This window comes from Gracilinanus agilis, chromosome 1 (assembly GCF_016433145.1).
Source record: "Gracilinanus agilis isolate LMUSP501 chromosome 1, AgileGrace, whole genome shotgun sequence".
NCBI lineage: Eukaryota > Metazoa > Chordata > Mammalia > Didelphimorphia > Didelphidae > Gracilinanus > Gracilinanus agilis.
The window spans coordinates 227,262,856-227,284,600 of record NC_058130.1 but is presented as its reverse complement, the minus strand read 5'-3'; the positions used below and the strand labels follow the sequence as shown (position 1 = coordinate 227,284,600).

Here is a 21,745-nt window from a genome sequence, read left to right as displayed (position 1 = left end):
TTAAGATCCATCTTGGGGGGCAGCTGGGTATCTCAGTGGATTGAGAGCCACTCTTCCACCTATGAGCCAATACACAGAAGTTAAGGGTTTAAAAAATAAGACAAAAAAACAAACAAAAAAAAGATCCATCTTGGTTTCATGACAAACTAACCTAATTTCCTTTTTTGTCAACTATCAACTTGACTGGTTGTTCAGAATATTGTATAACTATATATAGTATATGTAGACTTAAGCAATTGTTCAAAACATTTTTTATGGACAAGATGAAGAGATGTGGATTAGATTGATAGTAGAATTAGATGGAGTCAGAGCTGGATCCAAATATGGCCTAATTTGCAACTTCTTTGTAGGCATCAATAGTCTGACAAGATGGCCAGAAAAGACTATTAACTCCTACAAAGCTTTCAAGACCACCAAAAACCTTAGATTATCTTATCTTTACCCAAAACTGTTGTCTATCCATAATTTCTATAACTGTTCTTGTGAAAGTAATTTGGAGAATCTAATTATAGGTCTTATAATTTATTTCTATTAAGTTTCATCTCTTTAGATTCAGCCCATTGTTTTAAACGGCTAGAGTTTTCTGGAATCTTGTTTTCATGGTGTCTATTTGATCATATCAAGGATTCTTCCTTTGTCCTTTGCTAGTCAGCATTTTTCTTAGCGGCTTATTTGAAGGCATTGGTAAATGCATGGACTCACAGCTGGTAGGAATAGATAACATGTTGAATGACCAAATCAGGACAGAATTTTTAAATTAATTAAACACTTTTTTTCATACACATAGAATACAAAAAAAAGGATTTTATGTGAAACCATTGATCTCTATTTTATATAGCTTGCTTTTATACCTTTTTAAAGGTATTTTCTTGCTTGTTTTTGCTTTCTTCTAAAATGCTTTGTATACATTTAACGGTACAGTGACTCTCTTTTTTGATTTCACTGTTGGCTGGCTTAATAATTAATATGTGTCAAGCAGTGTCCACCCATCTGACACTTCTTCCCTGAATTAAAACCAAGAGAATGAAAGAAGAAAATCAAAATAAGTATGGTTAAACAAAGCAAATCTGTATATGTTCCCAAATCTATGTTTGGCTAGGTAAAGAATATATTTCTGTACATTATGTCCATCTCCTCTTCCTCTGTTAAGAAATGGATAATATGCTTCATTATAGGCCTTTTGGAGATGTGATTGACAATTTTGTATTGATTAGAATTCTCAAGTATTTCAAAGTTAGTTTTCTTTATGGTATTGCTGTCCATGTAAATTGTTTTTCTGGTTCTGCTTACTTGATTGCAGGTCTATTCATACTACCTAGGATTCTCTGAAAAATTTTTTGAGTCATTTTTTATAGTATACTTTCATTATATTCATATACCACAATTTGTTTAGTCATTTCCAAGATATATTCCCTTAGATTTTTAGTAATTCTTCTACCCATCTTCTACCTCTCATCCCATTTTGGTTCATCTGATGCCCACTCCCACCACCCCTTTATCTGTATTTATATACTCTTCTTATGTACCACTGTTATGAAGACTAGTGAGTTTCACTTCTTCATTCTTTCCATGCACTAATGTGCTCTTTTTATCTTTCTCCTCACGAAACTCTCTGAACAGAACCAATCTGCTCCTACTACCTTTTTTCCTATTTAAACATCTTTTATAAACTTATATAAAAAATACATGAAGTTTTTGAAGAGACACTTGTTTCTTCTTTTCTCATTAGGATGTTAGCAGTACATCATCATATTGGCTCTTCCAGTTGTTCAGGCAAATTAAATTGACCTTTCTAGGTTCCTTTTTAGAACTCTTATATTCTTTTTTTTTCCTTTTTGTTGTTGCTATTTTATGTAGTCATTGCTTTTCCATTTGGACTATTCTAGTTTTCAAGAAATCCATTTGGTATATCTTTTTTTTTTTTACCCCTTTTAAGTCCCTTATTCACCTGGTTCTTAAGAGCTTTTATTTCATTTTTCAATGTCTATTTCTTTTCCTTAAGGTATGTAGGTCTCATGGAAAATCCATTGTTATTGGGTTGGTTTTTTTTTTTCCAGCCTTTAATGGCAGCTACAAGTTCGCAGCTTAGTGTCATCTTCTTAATTCTTGTTTCTCCTTATTCTACATATTAAAGCAGTCTTCAAATCTTGATATTTCTAAATTCTTCCTTTTTATTATTTCTTATCTATTGGCTTTGTTCAGTTTATACAACCATCACCCTAGATCATCTGTTACTATTCATCATCTCTTAATAGACTGTTTTAATAGCTTCTTTTGAGTCTTTCTCTCTCTACTTCTTCCTTCACATAGTTGCCTAAATGATATTCATTTATAAAAAATTCTCAAAACCACTAACATTTTATTCTATTCCATTCTTTCATCGTTAACAGAAAATCAGAAACAGACATTGTTTTGTAAAGATAAACACAGCCTTAGAGCATATCATATCCTCAAAATAGGAATGGAATATGGTTTATCCACCTCCCCCTACAACTCAAACCAGGCAGAACCAGTCTTCCATTGGTCAGTCCTTCCACCCTGGGCCTTGTATGGCCTACTGGGGATATGGAACCTGATCCCAGGACAGAGAAAAGGATATTCCTAAAGTCCAGGTTTGAAACTACCATTCTCTTTAATGAATGAATGAATGAAGCATTTATTAAGAGTTTTACTATGTACCAAACACTTTCATAAGCTCCCAGAATACAAATGAAAAGTAAACATAGTCCCTGCCCTCCCAGAGCTTATACCTACTATATAGGGGAATAGTGGCGAGGAAAGGAGGAACTATTTGGTCTCATAAGTTAGAGGAATAGTGAGTGAGACTCCATCCAGGAAGTAACACATTTAATTTGCTCATGGTCATGTTTCCAGAATTGGAGGGGTAGGTGGGGAATGAGAAGAAAGGGTACCTTTCAGAAACAAAAATGGGAGATGGCTAGGGCAGTGAGGTCTGGTGACTGGGCCTTCTCTGAAATGCAGTCTGGGTGGGAGTGTGTGTGTGTGTGTGTGTGTGTGTGTGTGTGTGTGTGTGTGTGTGTGTGTGACAACAATTCAGACAGTTACTATTCCACAGTAGAATTTTCTATAGGGTAGCAAGACTGTTGTGGTTGTTCTCTAGAGTAGTGAGTAAAATGGGTCATGGTAGCTGGAACTTTCTTGAAGTAGTAGTCTAGAAAGACTAGTCTCCCTTGGTGGTACTCAAGGTAGTTAGTAATAAGGAGCTGTCTGAACTCTTTGGATGTAAGATAAAATATTATTATCTATTTTTATCAATCTGATATTAATTTCTGTTTTTTCATAAGTTTTATAGTATACTTTACTAATATAGTAGTTCATGCATGTGATTTATAAATTTATGTGTACACTTTGAGGTAACATATTGAACTCTTTTTTTAAACTGATGGGGAATATGACCAAAAAGTTTGGAGACTACTATCCTAAAACTCAGTCTTAGGCCCTTTCTTCTTCACTTTCTCTTTTAGTGATCTCACCAGTTCCCAGTAACTTTTAATTATTTCTATTCATTTAGATACCCTCTGGGCAACATAACCAGTTGCTATTGAACACTTACACCTGGATATCTCATGAGGATCTCAAACTTGACATGTCAAAAGAAAACTTAATATTTTTCCTTCCCTTCTCCACTCCCCTTTCCTCCAAACCAAAATCCACAGCAAATCCTTATTTCTATTGAGGGCACAATTGTCTTTCTAGACACTCAGGCTTAAAATTTTGGAGGTAATTCTTTTCTCATTTTTCATATCCAACCAATTGTAGAGTACTGAATGAAGAATCTACCTTCACAGCATCTCTTATCTGCCCCTTCATCTACACTTACAAGTCTATGACCATAGTCTAGGCCCTTTTCATCTTTCTTGGATTATTGCTGTAACTTCTTTATTGGACTACTTCCCTCCCCTCTCTCCCCCCTTTAATTAATCCTTTCTGCAGTTGCCAAAATTTTCCTAAACTACAAGTCTGACTTCCATTCTTCCCTTTAAGAACTTTTTACCTGTGGGATAAAATGTAAGTTTCTTAGCTTAGCTTTTAAAGCCCTTCCAATTTGTGTTCAGCTTACCTTTCCCATTTGTTAACCTCTCTAGCTCAAACTATACATTTTAGTCAAACTGGACTACTTGCCAATTTCCATATTTGGTAATCTTTTTCCTTCCTCTGGGCTTTTTGTACAGGTGTTCTCCCATGCATGGAGTGTATACTCTTCTCTTTCTTCAGCTCTCTTTCTCAAGAGATTTCCTCATTCTCCATCTTTTATAAATCCTTTCCTAAGTTGTTCTCTACTTGTTAGAGGGGAACTCTTGAAGTAATTTATATAAATTATGCATATACTTATTTACATGGAGGAATACAGGGAACAGAATGAAACTTCTGAGTCTGATGACTTGTCTTTTCTTTGTATTTCCAACACTTTGCCTATAGTAGGCACTAATTAAAATGGTTGTTGGATTGGATGGTTTTGAGAGGATGGATTAGAGGGCATATCTTTAAATGTCTTTAGAGCATAAATCTTTAGAGCAATAACTGCCAATCCTCATTGAATAGCCCAGTTTTCAGAAAGTGTCACGAAATTCTCATTAAATAAAAATCAAAATGTATGTGTGAAAAACTATATAGTGTATAAATAGGTATAGAATAGGATAGGGACTAGACCTGTCATTTATTAGTAGAGAGAAGTTCTGGATGAGAAAATTCCTTCTACCAATCTATGTCACTAGTTTTTTCTCTACTTCACCATGCTACTGCTTCTCATTTGTGTATATTCTAGTAGATTTTTCATTGCATCCTCATATCCAGTTAAATGACAAGAATCTGCATAGATTGTTGTGTATTGAATCACACACACGTATACATAGCACAATAATCAGAAAGCTTCTCTTGAATGGCATGATTCTGAAGAAGATGAAAATTACTGTCTCAGATCCAGGGCGGCTAGGGCTGTGGCAATATCAGCTAAGTATTCTGTGAAATGGCTCAGTTACCACTATAACAAACTTGGTGAGATGTAGAAATGGGTTTGAGATTCTAACAGCTATTTTAGATATCTTTGTCATCTTTCCCAAACGGCAATAAATCTTTCTTTTCTATTACCTACTGACTGGGGGTTGGGGGGGGCGGAGCGAGGTCATATTTCCCAGAGCTAGAAGACTCTTTATTATACAGGTTTAACAACAAAAGGTTCAGAAGGCCCTCCGAATTTAGGGTAAAGAAAGAAGACTGGAAGTTACCCCTCCCTATGTTCCTTTTTAAAGAAAATTTAGAGACTATGTTGTATCACTCTTGGAGGTGAAAGAATGTTGCTAGTTGCATCAGAGACTAGTTATATAGTTATGGCTCCTGAGTCATCACATTCTGACCATTTCACTTACTGGCTTTGAGGATAGAGTAGAAATCTGTATTGGTTGTCTTGTTATTTTGGCAATATGTTAATCTTAAAAAAATGTAGTGCCTAGGTTTGTGTTTATTAGACTGACACTCCCTTCTCCTTATGTACTTGTGTATATTTACTTTAACAACTGTCCTTATGTGACATTTTGATTCTTCATTAATAGTTGGCCTATGCTTAAGCATTAATAAGGTTTGGTAACTTGATGAAATGGATTAAAAAACAAAATCAAACACTGATACTTGAATTTGTGATTTACTACGTTTTCATACCTTTTTCTCCTTTTCAAATTACAGATCAACTTGAGCGAGTCTTCTTACGACTTGGTCATGCTGAAACAGATGAGCAGTTACAGAATATTATCTCTAAATTCCTTCCTCCTGTTTTGCTCAAACTGTCTAGCACACAGGAAGGAGTTCGCAAAAAAGTAAGTGTGCTATACCAGTTGGTTGGAATAATATATCTGATTTGAGTACAGGATTAAATTGATATGTATTGTAAGATTTTTTTTTTCAGGTTTCATAAAAGATTAAGTCTGAGATCTTAATTATCTATCTGTGTGGTCTTTGTGACTTCTCTGTCTTTTGTTATTCAGCAGATATTTATTAGGTAACTACTGCAAGTTTAATTGTTGCCTTCTGAAATACCGGTATTCTGGTAGCCATGCTAACACTGTTAGGTATTAGGTAGTTTATTTTGGGAATGATTTTCTCTGGCTAAAATTATATTCCTATTTCTTCAAAACACCAAAACAAGCATGCTTGGGAGGAAATAGTTCTGGTTCCTTGAAGTCCATGATAAATAGTGAGTGAATCAAGCTGAACTCCTTATATAATCTGGACATTAGCCAGATTTTAAAATTTGAGATCATTTTGATTTGCCATTTTAACATTAGCTGATGGATATATTTTACTTGTAAAGTAGGATATTGCCTTATAATTTGTAATGTATATGAAGTTATTAAGTAAAGCCATATCATTTTATTTTTAAAAATCTGTTAAGGGGCAGCTGGGTAGCTCAGTGGAGTGAGAGTCAGGCCTAGAGACAGGAGTTCCTAGGTTCAAACCCGGCCTCAGCCACTTCCCAGCTGTGTGACCCTGGGCAAGTCACTTGACCCCCATTGCCCACCCTTGCCAATCTTCCACCTATGAGACAATACACCGAAGTACAAGGGTTTAAAAAAAAATCTGTTAAATATATGTTTTGTTTTTTTTTTTTGCTTCTCAAAGATTAATACATGTAGAAAAATCCATACTCGAATTGGATTTTTTTTTAACATTCTAGACAGATGTGATTAAACTTCACTTTTACATTCTGGTGTTAAGGAATCAGTATTTTTGAAGACAACTAATTCCAATTTTGGATGGCTCTAATGGTTAGGAAGTTTTGCCTTTACATGGAGCCATAATCTCTGTCTAGTCACTTTGGAGAAAATAATTTTAGTCTGCCAGAATCTGTCCGGAGTACCATGCTGCCCCATATTTGTTACTTCCTTTTCTGAGATTTTGAAAACCATTTTTCTAATAATAGGTTCTATAATTTTGGTAGAAAATTAAGTCAAGAATATTAGCCTTATAGTTTAAGGAAACCTCTCTTCTCTTGGCTTTTTAAAAAACTGAGACATTTGCCTCTCTCCAGCAGAGTCATATTTCTCAATTTTTATTATTTTTCACATTTTCATTGGCTTAGACATTTCTTCTGCCCTTTCAGTGACCTGAAATTTAATTCATTTAATTCATTGAAGTTCGAGGACTTGCTTCATCAAGGGTGGCTAGGTGCTTTTTTACAATCCCTTTTTTTTACAATCCCTTTACTTAACTTATATTCTTTTTTTATCTTCTATTCTTTTAGTTGAGGCAGCTAGATGATACAGTAGGTAGAAGACCAAGTCTGGAGTTAGGAAGACCTGAGTTCAGATCTAACCATATATATTTATAAGCTCTCTGATCCTGGGAAAGTCACTTAACTCTGACTGCCCAAGTTTCGTCATATGTAAAATGAGAATGATAATAATAGCAGGTACCTCTCAGGGTTTTTGTGAGGATTCAATGAGATCATAATTGTAAAGTGCTTAGCACAGTGCCTGGAATATAGTAAGCACTATATAAATATTAGCTATCATATTATGTATGATTAGAAAAGGTGGGCTCATGTAAGGAGAGCAAGTGATAACCAGTGGATATAGCAAGAAATTTAGAGATAATTCCCCCATACTTCTGGTTTCTCTCAGGGAGAATTTACAGCATGATAGGGACAAGAATCTCACAGAATGTGAAGATGCAGATGTCTTGGGTATGTCGTCAAAGATAAACTTAGTTTTTATTTTCAGTAGTTATTTTGAATGGAATTTCTCTTTTATCTTGAATACATATGCTAGGAGGACATTGAACTTTAAAGATTGACAGTAGCTGCTTTATTAACTCTGAGCCAGGGAGTCATTAATCTCCACTATTCATCTTTTCATAACCTTGCTGATGATCTTCAGAGAAAAGCACTTGTCTTTAACTATTATTTCTTGAAGGATAAGAAGCTTATTGATGTGAGTGCCCCCTCTACTGGTGCATGTCACAATTTATACACTCTCCTGTGCTGTACAATTCTTACCCATGTCCTTTTCTAAATCTTCTAGTTACTAGGATAGAGAGCCTTTCTCTAAATCTCTTGACATCCGATGGATTAAAAATTTTGTAATTTACAAAAGATAACAACAGCTCACTCTCCTCTTGAATTTCAGGTCCATTTCATTGTCCATTTGCCAGTGTCTGACCAAGATACATGCCACCTAACTGCATATCATAATCTGAATAATAGTCATTCTTTACTTCACTTTTTCTCCCCTGTGTAAATAATTAACCTTAATTTGGCTTTCATCTAATAGGCTTTACTAGATGCTTATCTAAGCAATTTAAAGTTATTGCAAGTTGGACAGCCTGAAAGACCTCACTATCTATTAGGAATCCTTTTTAGATTCTTGTTAAACATCTCTGACAATGGTAAACATATTTGGTGGGCATATGCCTCCTTGTTTTATGCTTTATTAATGATCAGTCAGTTGAACAATTGAACAAAATTATTTGTTTTGTTATTCAAGGAATCTTGTAGTATTTTAACACATGGCATGTGAAATGCTTACTTATATTTGAGGGCATAAGGGATCAAATGCCCAAGCAGAAAACTATTTTATTAAAGCATTTAAGACTGTATCTTGCTCTGATTTTTTTGTATATTGTATTATGCATTTGACTCTGACTTCTTATAGTTAATATGTAAAATATAGAATCTTCTATTTCCTTTTTTAGTCCTTTATTTTATTCCTTTTTTTAAGTATCATTAAAAAAGATGTGGTCTGCTGTAGAAAATAATTTGCGAAAACTCATCTGTTCTTTTCTTATTCACAGGATTTTCATTCAGTACGTGTACAGATTATTTTCATAGATCTTATAGAGGTGGAAAAATAGGTAGATGATCTGTTAGTTTTTGACATTTTCTCAATTGTTTTTACCTAATAATAATGAATTTTGCTTTTCTCCTTCCTGTTTCTATATTTCTTTCGCTTTCAAATATCTTGAGACTCTGTACTCTCAGAATTGTATATTTCTTAGTGAATCTTGTTGTGTTTGTTTCCTTTAATGCCATTTCTACTTCATCATACACTATAGAGAGAACTTTGATGTTAGATATATATGAAGTGTTTACTATGACAGTCTTGGAACATCTTTCCTGTTTGTCATTTATTTGTTGTCACCCATCTACTTTTATACATTTGGTTTAGATACATTATTTTTGGCCCTTGAAAACCTGATGTATGCGATTTAGCTTTTGAGGACTAGGTAAAACAAAGAATTAATTTAATATTTTTTGAAGACTTACAGTTATTAAATTTTAGTTCCTATGTTTTATTAGCTCCCCTAGTTTGAAGTTATGCATTTTAAATCATAGTTGTGGTCCTCTGGGGTACAGGTAGTGATGAGCTGGCAAATGAGGTTCATAGAAGAGAATCCCTCAATTCTAAGAGGCCACTAACACTGGTGGAGTTTATTTCTCATTTTAGGGAGAGAGTAATTAAGAAAAATTTTCCACAATGAATTCCATTTTATATCTGATCAGACAAGTATTTTATATATTAAGTAATATCTTTAAATGATACCTCTTTGAGCTTTAGTTTCATCTAGTAAAAGAGATATCATAATAACATTTGTCTCATAGATCCTGAAGATCAAATGAATTAATATGTGTATTTCACTTAAGCACTTATAAATATTAGCTTTTCTTTTCAGTAGGATTCATTTTTGACATCTGAATAAGAATAGTTAGGACTATACAGCATTTGGTTGTAGCTTTGCATGTAACTCTTCACTTTGTCACCCATCTCTGTCTGGTGTCTGGGGGAGTTGGCTAATTACCATTAAGAGCTATGTATGAGGGGCAGCTGGGTAGCTCAGTGGATTGAGAGTCAGGCCTAGAGACAGGAGGTCCTAGGTTCAAATCCGGCCTCAGACACTTCCCAGCTGTGTGACCCTGGGCAAGTCACTTGACCCCCATTGCCCACCCTTACCACTCTTCCACGTAGGAGCCAATGCACAGAAGTTAAGGGTTTAAAAAAAAAAAGAGCTATGTATGATCTTTTATTAGGAAGTAGCATACTTCTAGATTCCAATAAGGTCCTAGGACCCTTCTACATTGGGTACAGTGGCAAATATGTTAGTGTTTTTCCAGAATATTCTGAATTATTTGCTTTAAGTGAATTTGTTTCTGTTTAAAGACTTTGGAAAAGAACATAGAAAACTATTTTACTTCCAGAATATAAGTACCATGTTCAGCTAATTAAGTCATTGCCTTTCATATTACTGCCCTTGCCTTCCTGGACATTTAATGAATCAACTATGACATTTTTGGAAGTTTCTGCTTATAACTTGTATAGTCATATTGGGGGAAATGATGCAGAGTCATAAAGAACTGGTTCACTATAAATTGATCCACTCAAGTTTTAGATGAGGCTTAGTTGCTGTTATTTCAAACCTTTTCTACTTTCCTTAAATTTTCATTTTCCCCCTCCTCTTTCTTTCCCTCAACAGACAAGTTAAACTATATAATTGGTTTATATCGTCTCTATCTTGGTGTAGTGACTTGATTTCTTTTCATTCTTCTCTGGAAATTCTAGGTTGATCACTACTCCTTTTCTGTTCCTACTATCCTCTAGTTCAGGCCACTAATTTCTTGTGACTTATCTTTTGTCATCAGTCTCTCTCTCTCTAGCCTTTTTCTGTCTGCTGCCAGACATGGTAACTTTATATTTCTTACAAGATAAAATCTAATTTACTTTAGTTAACATTTAAGACCTTTTATAATCTTATCCCACCATGTGCATATACTATCTTGAACCTTCTGGTCCATTTAGACTGAGATTTTTAATATCCTTCAAATATATTGTGCTCCTAGCGGTCTCTGAGCCTTTAATGTACTATTTTCTCTTCCTGGGATACCCTCTCTTGAGCAGGTTTTATCTATCTTGAACTTATTTTAACTTTAGGGCCCGGCTTAGATTTTATCTCTTTCATGAGATCTTCTTACCACTCAAAGCTCATGTTGATTTCTCTTAGTTATTATCTCTTGATTCTCATAGAATTTCAAATATTTGCACTTAATTATTTTCTGACTTGTATTATTTTGTTTTGCTTTATTTGCTTATTCAAGTTGTAAGCTCCTTTTACACTATTTTGGTAGTCTTTGTAGTGATAGTTTGTTAGTAAATTTTGCTAAATTTAATTTATTTTACTCATTGTATCTCGTCTTGTGAAAAAGACTTGTAGAACTTTATGGATGTCGTGATTCAAATTAACACTATTTCTTTTGAAAGATTTTAAATGGAAACATTTCAAACAGATGAAGATGCTAACAGACCAGCTACAGAGAAACATTTGTGTAGTAATGACAATTTAAAAATATATCATTGTCTCTTGTCTATGACATGTATGAATTTTGACTTGTAACAGTTGTGTTCCCTAATATTTTAGTGGTTTTAATTTATTCTGAGAATTGGTATGGTAAGAGTCTTGGATCCTATACATAAGAAAAAGCTCAGTCTTTGCTTACTCTGTAATTATGCAAATCATTCTCTCTGAGACCCTTTCCCAATTCATAGAATTGATGATAAGACTCTTTCAACTTATCACAAAGTATTTTTGTGAGAAACAAGTTTTTGAAATTATTGTTATTCAGTCTTGTAGAGCAAGGTTTTCAAACTGTGGAAGTTAGCTAGGTTTCATAAACTAACCAAGGTTTAGGTTTATGAAATTATTAAAATTGAAATTAACATTTTACCTAAAAGTTTGAATAATAATATTCTTTGCAAATCCAGTTCTCTTCTTTCTAGTTATCCTCTCTTGACCATATGGTTTGTTTATAAGTGCAAGAATGATGGCCAAATACAACTCTAAAATTTGTTTTTTGCCACAGTCTAGAAAAGAAACTGCACAGAAGGGAAAGAAAAACATCTATAACTTCCATTTCTATTAACTGTTTTTACTGTTATTTAGATCCCCTCCCACAGTTACTGTGAGTTGTTGACTGATATGTAAATCATATGAATTTTTTAATACTAAATTTATTGATGATGTAGTTGTTGAGAAGTTGCCTCTTCTTTACTCTAGGTCATGGAGCTATTGGTCCACCTGAATAAACGAATAAAGAGCCGTCCAAAAATACAGCTTCCAGTTGAGACTTTATTGGTTCAGTACCAGGATCCTGCCGCAGTTTCCTTTGTCACAGTGAGTGGTTTTCTTAAGAGTGTTTAACTGACTTATAATGGTTCCTTAAAAATAATGTTTTCTTAAATAATTGGAAAGTCTGAAATTTGGACACAGATTTTTTGTAGTTGAAATTTACAGGATACTTTCTTTTTAAGCAGTGTTCTTGTTTTCCATGAATACTTTTCCAGAGAGATGACCTTAAAGGAATCTCTGAGAGTAGGTCAGTGGAGGAACATTGTACAGCAGAAAAGGGAATTTAAATAAAATAGGTTGTCTGATTCAGAAGAATGATATATTGGCCATAAAAGAAATTACTTTTTCCTAAACAAAAGAAAAAATATGGAAAGATTTTTGAGGTTAAGTGGGAATACAATAAGCAACTGAAAATAATGAAAAATAAAAAAAAAATGTAGAGGGCAGCTGGGTGGCTCAGTGGATTGAGAGCCAGGGCTAGAGATGGGAGGTTCTGCGTTCAAATTTGCCCTCAGACACTTCCTAGCTGTGTGACCCTGGACAAGTCACTTAATCCCCATTGCCTAGCCTTTACCACTCTTCTGCCTGGGAACCAATAGACAGTATTAATTCTAAGATGCAAGGTAAGGGTTTTAAAAAGGGGAAAAAAAAAAGATAAAAAAAACCTAGAGGGAAAAGTAAGATACAGTTTGATTTGAAAAAAACCTTTTTATTTATATATCTTCCATCTTGTCCCTTTCGTATTGCATGGGATTTTGGAAAAAATATCTCTGTTATTTTCAAGGTTTGCACATTTAAGTAGTTTTGATACCATATGATAAGGCCTCCTCTTTTTACTAGATGTCCTTGCAACAGATGTAGTACTTTTTCCCCCTAGGAAGGTCCAAGTGTTGAGTGGCATTTTTTAGCTATTGCTTAAGCTGCTTACCTCTGACCACATTACAGAAATATTTTGTTCTGTTACCAGAAAAATTGTATCAGTTGAATTTTGATAAATCAGATGATCATCTTTGACCCTTCCCTTTTTCTCATTTTCCACTTCTACTGTTTCACAAAGTCCTACTGACTCTGTTTCAAATATCTCATATCTATTTCTTTCCATTCTGCCATTCTAGGTCAGACTTTCCTTTTTTTCCAACATTTCTCTAGTTTTTATCTTTCACCAATTTACCTAACAAAATCTGTCAAGTTCCCTTACTGAAACATTCTATGTACTTCCCTATTGCCCATCATAGGTGGCTCCAGCTTATCTTTTGGGCCTCATTTCCCATTCATGTACTGTGTATTTCAGCCAAACTCGCATTTGGCTTTCCCCAAATAAATATCAATATTCCTATTTTATTATTTAAGTGTAGTATTTTTAAAGTACATAAATTCAAGCATTTCAGAAATGAGGAAAAATGTCAGCTCTATGTTATAGAAATTGAACACAATATATTTATATATACTAACAAAAGTTGTATATGAAAGGCAAAATTATATATGAAAAATTGCCTAACCTGGAAGAGTTGATGCGATTTCCAAAGATTTCACTGACTCAAAGAGAATCTGTCAGCAGTTTGACTGTGTAGGCAAGGTTTACTTATATAGGGTGTCCCAGAAGTCTTAGTGCAGTTTAAAACTTAATTAGCTTAAAACTGTAATGTAAGAAATTTGTAGTGCATAGACTTTTTTTTTAATTGTCAGTGGTAAAGTGATGAGAACTTCAGATTATAATTCTTTCTCAAATCCAATTAAGTATCCACATTTTAATTCACTGATGGATTGGTGATTTTTTTTCCCCTTCAAATTTGATAATTGACTTAAAGTCAAAAAGCAAAAATATTACAGAAGGGAAGATGATGCTATTAGTTACCAAAAAATAATTAACTTAGATTACCTGACAAAGTCATAAACTATGTCTTTTGAATAAAGTCAGATTTCATTTATTTTGATATTTGGTTTTCCCCTTTCCTTTCTAGAATTTTACTATAATTTATGTTAAGATGGGCTATCCTCGATTACCAGTGGAAAAACAGTGTGAACTTGCCCCTACACTTCTTACTGCAATGGAAGGGAAGCCTCAGCCTCAGCAGGATAGGTATGGTTTTTTTTTGATGACTTCTGTATGTAATAAATTAAAGTACTAACATTGATTTAAAGTAAGCACTATGTTAATTTAGTTCGAATTAGGATAACATGTAACTTCTACCTCTTTTAAATGTCTCAAAACTACTGGATAACCTTTGTTATTTTTTTTAACCCTTAGTTTCCATCTTAAACTCATTACTGTATATTGATCCCAAGGTAGAAGAGTGGTAAGGACTAGACTAAGTGATTGGCCCAGCATGACACAGCTAAGAAGTGTCCAAGGCCAGATTTGAATCCAGGACCTTCCATCTCTAGGCCTGTCTCCTAGTCCATTGAGTCACCTAGCTACTCTTCCTTTGTTACCTCTTTATGATTTTACTAAAATTCTGAATGCCAGCATAATCAAGAGTGTGCATTCTATTGGTGTGTGAATTTTGAAGCATCTAATTTTTGTAACTGCTAAAATTATACATGTGCAGGACATTTTATCAACATATTAGTCACTTAGAAATCAGCCTGTATATGAACATAGTGCTTTTATTTTATTTTGTTTTTTAATTTTAATTTTAAAATATTATTTCATGTTTCCATGATTCATTTTCTTTCCCTCCCTTCTTCCTTCCCCCGTCTCAGAGCTGACAAACAATTCCACAAATGTTATCACTTGATATCTATTTCAATATTATTCATTTTTGCTATAGAGTGATTTTTTTAAGCCTAAATCTCAAATCACATATCCATATCCACATGTGATAAGTGATATCGTATGTTCTTTTGCATTTCTACTCCCATAGTTCTTTCTCTCATTGCGGAGAGCATTCTTTCACATAAGTCCTTCAGGAGTATTTTGGCTTGTTGCATTGCTACTTGTAGCAAAGTCCAGAACATTGGATTTGAACATGGTGCTTTTAAAGGATGAAATATTGGGAACATTTTAAATGAGGGAAATAAGTTCCCTTTTGAATCTATGTTAGATGAATGATTGTTGAAACTTGTGAGGGAAAAATAAAGCTGACTCACATGAGTGTTTAAAGCCTATATAAATTTAACAAGTAATAGTCACTTAAAGCATTATAGGTTTATAGTATTTTTTTTTAGAATTTCCAGAAAACTTCATATAACAAAAGGAAATACATATCTTTTTATCTGTGTTTTGTATTTATCCGTCCATTCATCTGTCCATCTATCTGTCAATCCATCCATCCATCCAACCATCAGAGAGGTGGTGTAATTGATATAAGGGATTGAGAGTTTGCCCCTCAGTTACCAAGACCCACCCAATTCATTTCCACTTCTGATGTTGATTTTCTGACCCTGGGCAAGTTATCTAAATTCCCTTTCTTAAGAGGAGTAGTTTGATAGAAGATGCTGAGATGTTCGTTATGAGAATATATTTCTCCCAGCAAATAGGAAGATAACCATATCAGTTGATCTATTCCTACCTGTGAATGTATATAGTCTTTGCCATCCACTTTACCATTGAACCGTTATGATTTCCAGGCCTTCCTGATCTCTTGTCCTAAACATTTATATGTATTGTCTCTTCCAACTAGAATGTGATCTCTTTAAGAGCAAGGGACAGTTTTCCTTTTTTAAAAAAAATATTCTCAGTACTTTGCTTTGTATGAACACTGCCAGTCTTTATGAGCAGAATCCATATTGCCATAATGACCATTCATTAATAATTTATTTGCTGCTTTATGTCTTATATATGAGGTATAAAATTGTTTTAAAATAATTTTGGCAAACAATTATCTTTTCAGCTTAATGCATCTTCTAATACCAACCCTTTTTCACATGAAATACCCTGTTGAACCGTCTAAAGCAGCTTCTCCGTTTAATCTTGCTGAGAAACCAAAGACTGTACAGCTGCTTTTGGACTTCATGCTAGATGTCCTCTTGATGCCTTATGGGTAAGTTAAAAAAATTCTCATCTTATTTTTTATTGTTACTGCTTTAAATATGTTTTAAAGGAATAAATCAGGAATTTTAAAGGAATAAATCAGGAATAAAAAAGGAATTGCTCCTCCTACTTCTTCATCCTTGTTTGTATAGACTTCTACTGATATCATTGAACTATGTGAGAGAATTTTCTTGAATTTTCTATCTCTTCCTTCCCCCTAGTATATTCTTTTTTTCCTTCCCTTCCATTATTTTGAGATTATTAAGAGTTAACAGAACCACTCCCAGGTCTTCTGTCTAATTAAGACCTTTTGACTCTTCATGATAATAGGGTGGATAAGAGACATATTATGTATTATCTATGTTATCTCATATTAAAATGTAAATTGTTTATCCTTGTTTAGTCTTTCATCATTGTTCATTCATGTTTCACATTTTTATGTTTAATTCCTAAATGTGAACTTTATAGTTTCTACATAGCTCTGATCTTTTTATCAGATACTTAGAAATCCTCTATTTTATTAGAGGCCCATTTTTTTTCTTCTATAAAATACTCACTTTTGCTGAGTAAATAATTCTTGGATATATGCCCATATCCTTTGTCTCTTCGAATATGGTATTCCAAGCTTTCTGTTCCTTTATGGAGGTATCTGCCAAATCATGTATAATCCTTTGGTACTTGAATTTTTTCTTTCTGACTGTAGTATATTTTCTTTGACCTGTAAATTCTGGATTTTGGCTATAATTTTCCTGAGAGGTTTCATTTTGATATTTCTTTTAGGAGAGATGACCAATAGATTCTCTCTCTTCTACTTTACTGTCTGATTTTCTAGATAATTTTCTTTTAAGATTTCCTGAAATATGACTTGGCTCTATTTTTGTTTGTGACATTCAGGTAGTCTAATGATTGTCAAATTTTTTTCTCTTCAGTCTATTGTCTAAGTCAGTTGTTTTTACTATTAAATACCTTAAATAATTTCTAGAAATTTTTTCTGTTTTTTGACTTTATTTTTAATGCTTTCTGTGGTCTCATGGTGACATTGACTTCTATTTGATTCATTAAAACTAATTAGTCTCTTTCTTTAAGAAACTTAGAGTCTACTGAATTAGAAATGTGGATAGGATTGAGATAAAGATTGGACTGTACAGTCCATTCCTGATTTGAGGAACATAAACAGTGGCACAAGGTTAGAAAAAGGAAGGAACATATTCAGGGAACATAAAGTAGTTCAGTTTGACGGGGTACATGATTCAGGAATCATTGAATTGAAATGTAATTGCTACCTTAATGTCACAGAACATTTCTTCCTTAGGTGTTTACTATTGTGGTTTAGGCTAAGAATGGGGAAAAAAACACAACAAAAAACCATTTTTGCATTGAATTATTACTAGAGATTTGCATAAACAGAATAAAAAAGCATTGTTACAGTAGACCACTTCTATGGAGATAATTTTGTCATTCAGATTTTTCTTTTTAATAAAATTTTGATTTCTGATGTACATTTATTCCATTGAGATTAAGTAAAAAGATAATTGTACTATTAATAGAAGAATTAAAATTCCATTTTCTTTCTAGATATGTGTTGAATGAATCCCAGAGTAGGCAGAATGTGCCCTCTGGACAGGGATCCTCTTCCAGTGGTGCTGGAGGCTCTGGGATTCCACAGCCACCTCCAGGAATGAGTTTTTATGCAGCAAAGAGAGTCATTGGGGACAGTCCATGGACACCTGAACAGTTAGAGCAGGTATTGCACAGCTCTACATTGGGCTTTCTTCATGTACACATATTATAGCCTTGGTCTTATTTAATTGTCTGCATTTTTTTCTCTCCTTTTGCCTTGATTCCTTTTTCTCTGTCAAACTTCTCAACAGTATAAAGTGGGTATATATAGTCTTAGAGCATTCTAACTTGTTACATATAACCTTTTTTTCATTGTCATTTATAAGTTCTGTCATTTTATAAGATATGTCATATGGTATTTTCCTTTGGTAAGCTTATTTTGGGGAATTTAAAAGTGGACTTTAAGAATTTATTCTGAATCTAAACAGAGTTCAAATGATTCTTACCACTGAGAGAGAAATAAAGGCCATAACTGAAGACAGATAGTTTCATCATTGTTAAATGTTTTGTAGTGCATTATATTTTTTATGATAGAATACAAAATTGAACATATTGACTTCCTAAAGGGAAAATATGTGATTAACATGGACATAATCACGAGTTATTTTCTCATCATACACCATATACATTATTTTTCATAAGACACACACTCAAAAGCTTTTCCAGCTTAATGTAGATCTCCCCAAATCTTGTGGTTTGTGGGCACAGCCTCCAAGAATCCTGAGTCTACCTTTATGCCTTGAAAAAGCATCTGAGTAGGACTTGGGTGAAGTGCGTGTGTGTGTGTGTGTGTGTGTGTGTGTGTGTGTGTGTGTGTGTGAGAGAGAGAGAGAGAGAGAGAGAGAGAGAGAGAGAGAGAGAGAGAGTGTATGTACACATCTGTACTTCTGAAAAATATCTGAATATATAGCTTAACTAAATAACGTGATACAGATGTTTAATAGATATGCATATTCAAAATGTATCAATCTAAGTGAATTCTTTGTTATAATCCCATTATTTTTACACTTTCCAGCCCTGATTTAGCCTCCCTATTTTAAAGTATTTTTTTAACCAATTTCTTAACAGTGCAAATTGGGTATAGTGAAATTCATAGAGGCTGAGCAGGTGCCTGAACTTGAAGCTGTTATACACCTAGTGATTGCCTCTAGTGATACACGTCATAGTGTTGCCACTGCAGCTGACTTAGAACTGAAGAGCAAGCAAAGGTAACACCTTTTTGATCTTAAAGTTTTATATATGCGAAAAAGATAGTATTTAAAAATATTACTAAGTAAATTTTATATCAACTGAATGTTCATTATAATAGTTTTCTCTAGTATAGAATTTGACTTCTACAAATCTTAGAGACAAAAAAGAAACAAAGTTTAAGCATACAGTTTTTAAATATTTTCTCTAATTACATGTAAACAACCCAATTTTTAACATTATTTAAAATTTTTTTTGTTTTGAATTCTTTCCTTCCCTCTCTTCCCTGACCCTGAGATGATAATCAAACTGATATAGATTTTACATGTGTAGTCCTGTGAAATATTTTTCCATATTAGTCCTTGAGAAACTGAATCTAACGTCAACTGGGCAGTGGGACCTATTTCAAAAACTAGAGAGAGGAAAAATTAAGGTTTTTTTTTAAGGCTAATTGGTGAGAGAATTGGCTAATAGCATCAGTAGAGTTTCAAAATAGATGCTTAAGGAATAGTGTGAAGTTGGGCTGCTGTGGGAGGAAAAAAATTTTGGGCTTTTAATGGGAGAAATTCTCCTCAGTGTTGTATTCCTCAGCTTGTAGATTGAAGAAAGAGCCTAAGATAAATCCCATAGAAAAGTAAGGGAAACTTGGGCAAGTCTGTCATAACCTTGTTTCCTAATTTACTTTTAAGGTAGTTCCACGATGACATGATTATATATGACATATATGAATTCCTTCATTGTCTTTTTGTTATGGAAATGGAAAAAAAGGAAAAAAATTCCATTTATTTTGAGCATTAAAGAAAAAAGATCCCCAAAATATTGATTACCTTCCTTTGTGGAATCTTTTCAGTGGCATAGTTTGTAACATGTTGATTCTATGAAATATCAATCATGACTCTTGTTAGGGCTAATTAAACTATAGTTGCTTTTTATTCCATATGATCCCTCTGGATAAATAATACATTATCTAACTGCTTTTGCTGAACTTTAATAAATCAGAAATGAAAGTGTTATTCAGAAAGACTATTTAAATAGCACACAGAATTTGATTTCTAGGCTAAAGAGAAGTTTAACAAGGAAAATATATGAACAATGTTGTATAAGAGTGAAGTATTGCATAAGCTTGAGTAAACACTTAAAATTTGTTAGATTGTTTATATATAGATAGGAATGAAGCACAAGTAAATGCTATAGATGTTTTTCCACTGATCAGATTATTTTCAGTAGTAGCTTGAAATATCCACAGTGGGGATATAACTTTGCCACAGATTAATTTCCTATTTTGTTTAGATTTTTAGTAACAAATGATGAGGCTATAGATTTATGAAATGTAAAAATGAGTAGCAAAATTATCCATTTTAATGCATTGAATTGAAATATTCCATAGCTTAATTGACTGGAATAACCCTGCAATCATTAACAAGATGTATAAAGTGTACCTTGGGGATATACCACTGAAAACAAAAGAGGTATGTACATTTTTTACTTTTCTTTTAATGAAAAATATTTTGTTCATTTGAACTATATTATATTGACACTGATTCTTCATGTTTGTTTTGTTCTAAGTTTATTGTTTGCTAGAGTAACAAGCACATAAATTATTCTGTGAGTAAGCTCTGACTCCCCTTCCCTCTCACCCCTTTGTAGAATTTAATCTTTTTTTTTTTTTTTTTTTACATATAATACATAACTGGTAATGATGAATTCACATTATATGCACAACATGCATATCTTTATTCCTGACTTAAATTATAAGGCTAGTTAGATGAGGTGGAATATTTGTTTATGTTAAGTTGTTTTTTCTCTGTAGTTCTAGTTTTAGTAAGATTAAAAATGCTGCAGAAAGAAACAATCACTTCATCAACAATTGGCCTCCACTTCTCTGGAGTCAAGGTTTCACTCAGCATAAGATGAGCATATTGGACCCAACTAATTCTTGTTAATGGAATATCTCTGACAGGGAGCTGTTCTGAAACCGGAACTGAAAAGAGATCCTGTCAGCACGCGTGTTAAGTTAAAGATTGTTCCTCATCTTCTGAGATCTAAACAAGCTGCTGAAACCTTCCCAGCCAACATTCAGGTAATCTCTGCCCTCGTCCCCTACAAAGAGCCTGGCATGTTGGTAGTGTATCCTAATGCTTGGGCCTGGTGGATTTCTTTTGTACACTAAGCATGATAGCAGGAGAAAAGCACTGAAATGAGTATCCAAAAACATGGATTCAGCTCCTGAGTATAGTTTTTACTTACTGTGAGACCTTGGACAAATCATAAAACCTTTTCAACTCTTAACTTCTTCATTTGTAAAATGACAGGGTAGGATACTAGATGACTAATAGTCTTTTCCAACTCCAAATCTGTGATCTTCTGATACTGTATTTTGGGGCAGTCAGTAAGTAGATTGATGTATTTAAAGAAAATGAATAAGATTCTCAGTATTCTCCCCTTTTTAAATTAAACATTTTTAGCTACAAAATTATACCTTTAATCTTTATAGAGTATTGTTCTATGTTGGAACTAGACTATTTTAATGTTAAATCTTATTCTGTAGACTGTAAAACTGCTATAAATTAAAAAAATTCAAAACCAACAATCATTTATTGGGGATGTGCTAGGGCCATGTTGGCAAACCAATGGCATGCTGGCAGAGCATGCAGGAGGGAGCTGCTCTCTCCTCTTTTTTCTTCTTTTTTTTAAATTTAAATTTTTAAACATTTTTCTATGTTTACATGATTCATTTTCTTTCACTCCTCTGACTCAGAGCTGACAAGCAATTCCACTGGGTTGTACAGATGTTATCACTTGATACCTATTTCCATATTATTCATTTTTGCTATGGAA

The 21,745-nt window shown here is 33.5% G+C and overlaps 1 protein-coding gene across 1 annotated transcript in view; it reads left to right on the top strand.

The window, feature by feature from the left end:
• The window catches only part of ECPAS (Ecm29 proteasome adaptor and scaffold), a 132,021-nt gene that overhangs the window by 42,376 nt on the left and 67,900 nt on the right, over positions 1-21,745 (top strand). The window contains exons 2-10 of the mRNA XM_044679114.1: positions 2,058-2,088; positions 5,701-5,831; positions 12,055-12,171; positions 14,088-14,206; positions 15,960-16,109; positions 17,675-17,843; positions 18,788-18,927; positions 20,295-20,376; positions 20,868-20,987. Of these exons, the coding sequence (XP_044535049.1) occupies positions 2,058-2,088; positions 5,701-5,831; positions 12,055-12,171; positions 14,088-14,206; positions 15,960-16,109; positions 17,675-17,843; positions 18,788-18,927; positions 20,295-20,376; positions 20,868-20,987 (1,059 nt within the window). The remainder of the gene's footprint in view (positions 1-2,057; positions 2,089-5,700; positions 5,832-12,054; positions 12,172-14,087; positions 14,207-15,959; positions 16,110-17,674; positions 17,844-18,787; positions 18,928-20,294; positions 20,377-20,867; positions 20,988-21,745) is intronic.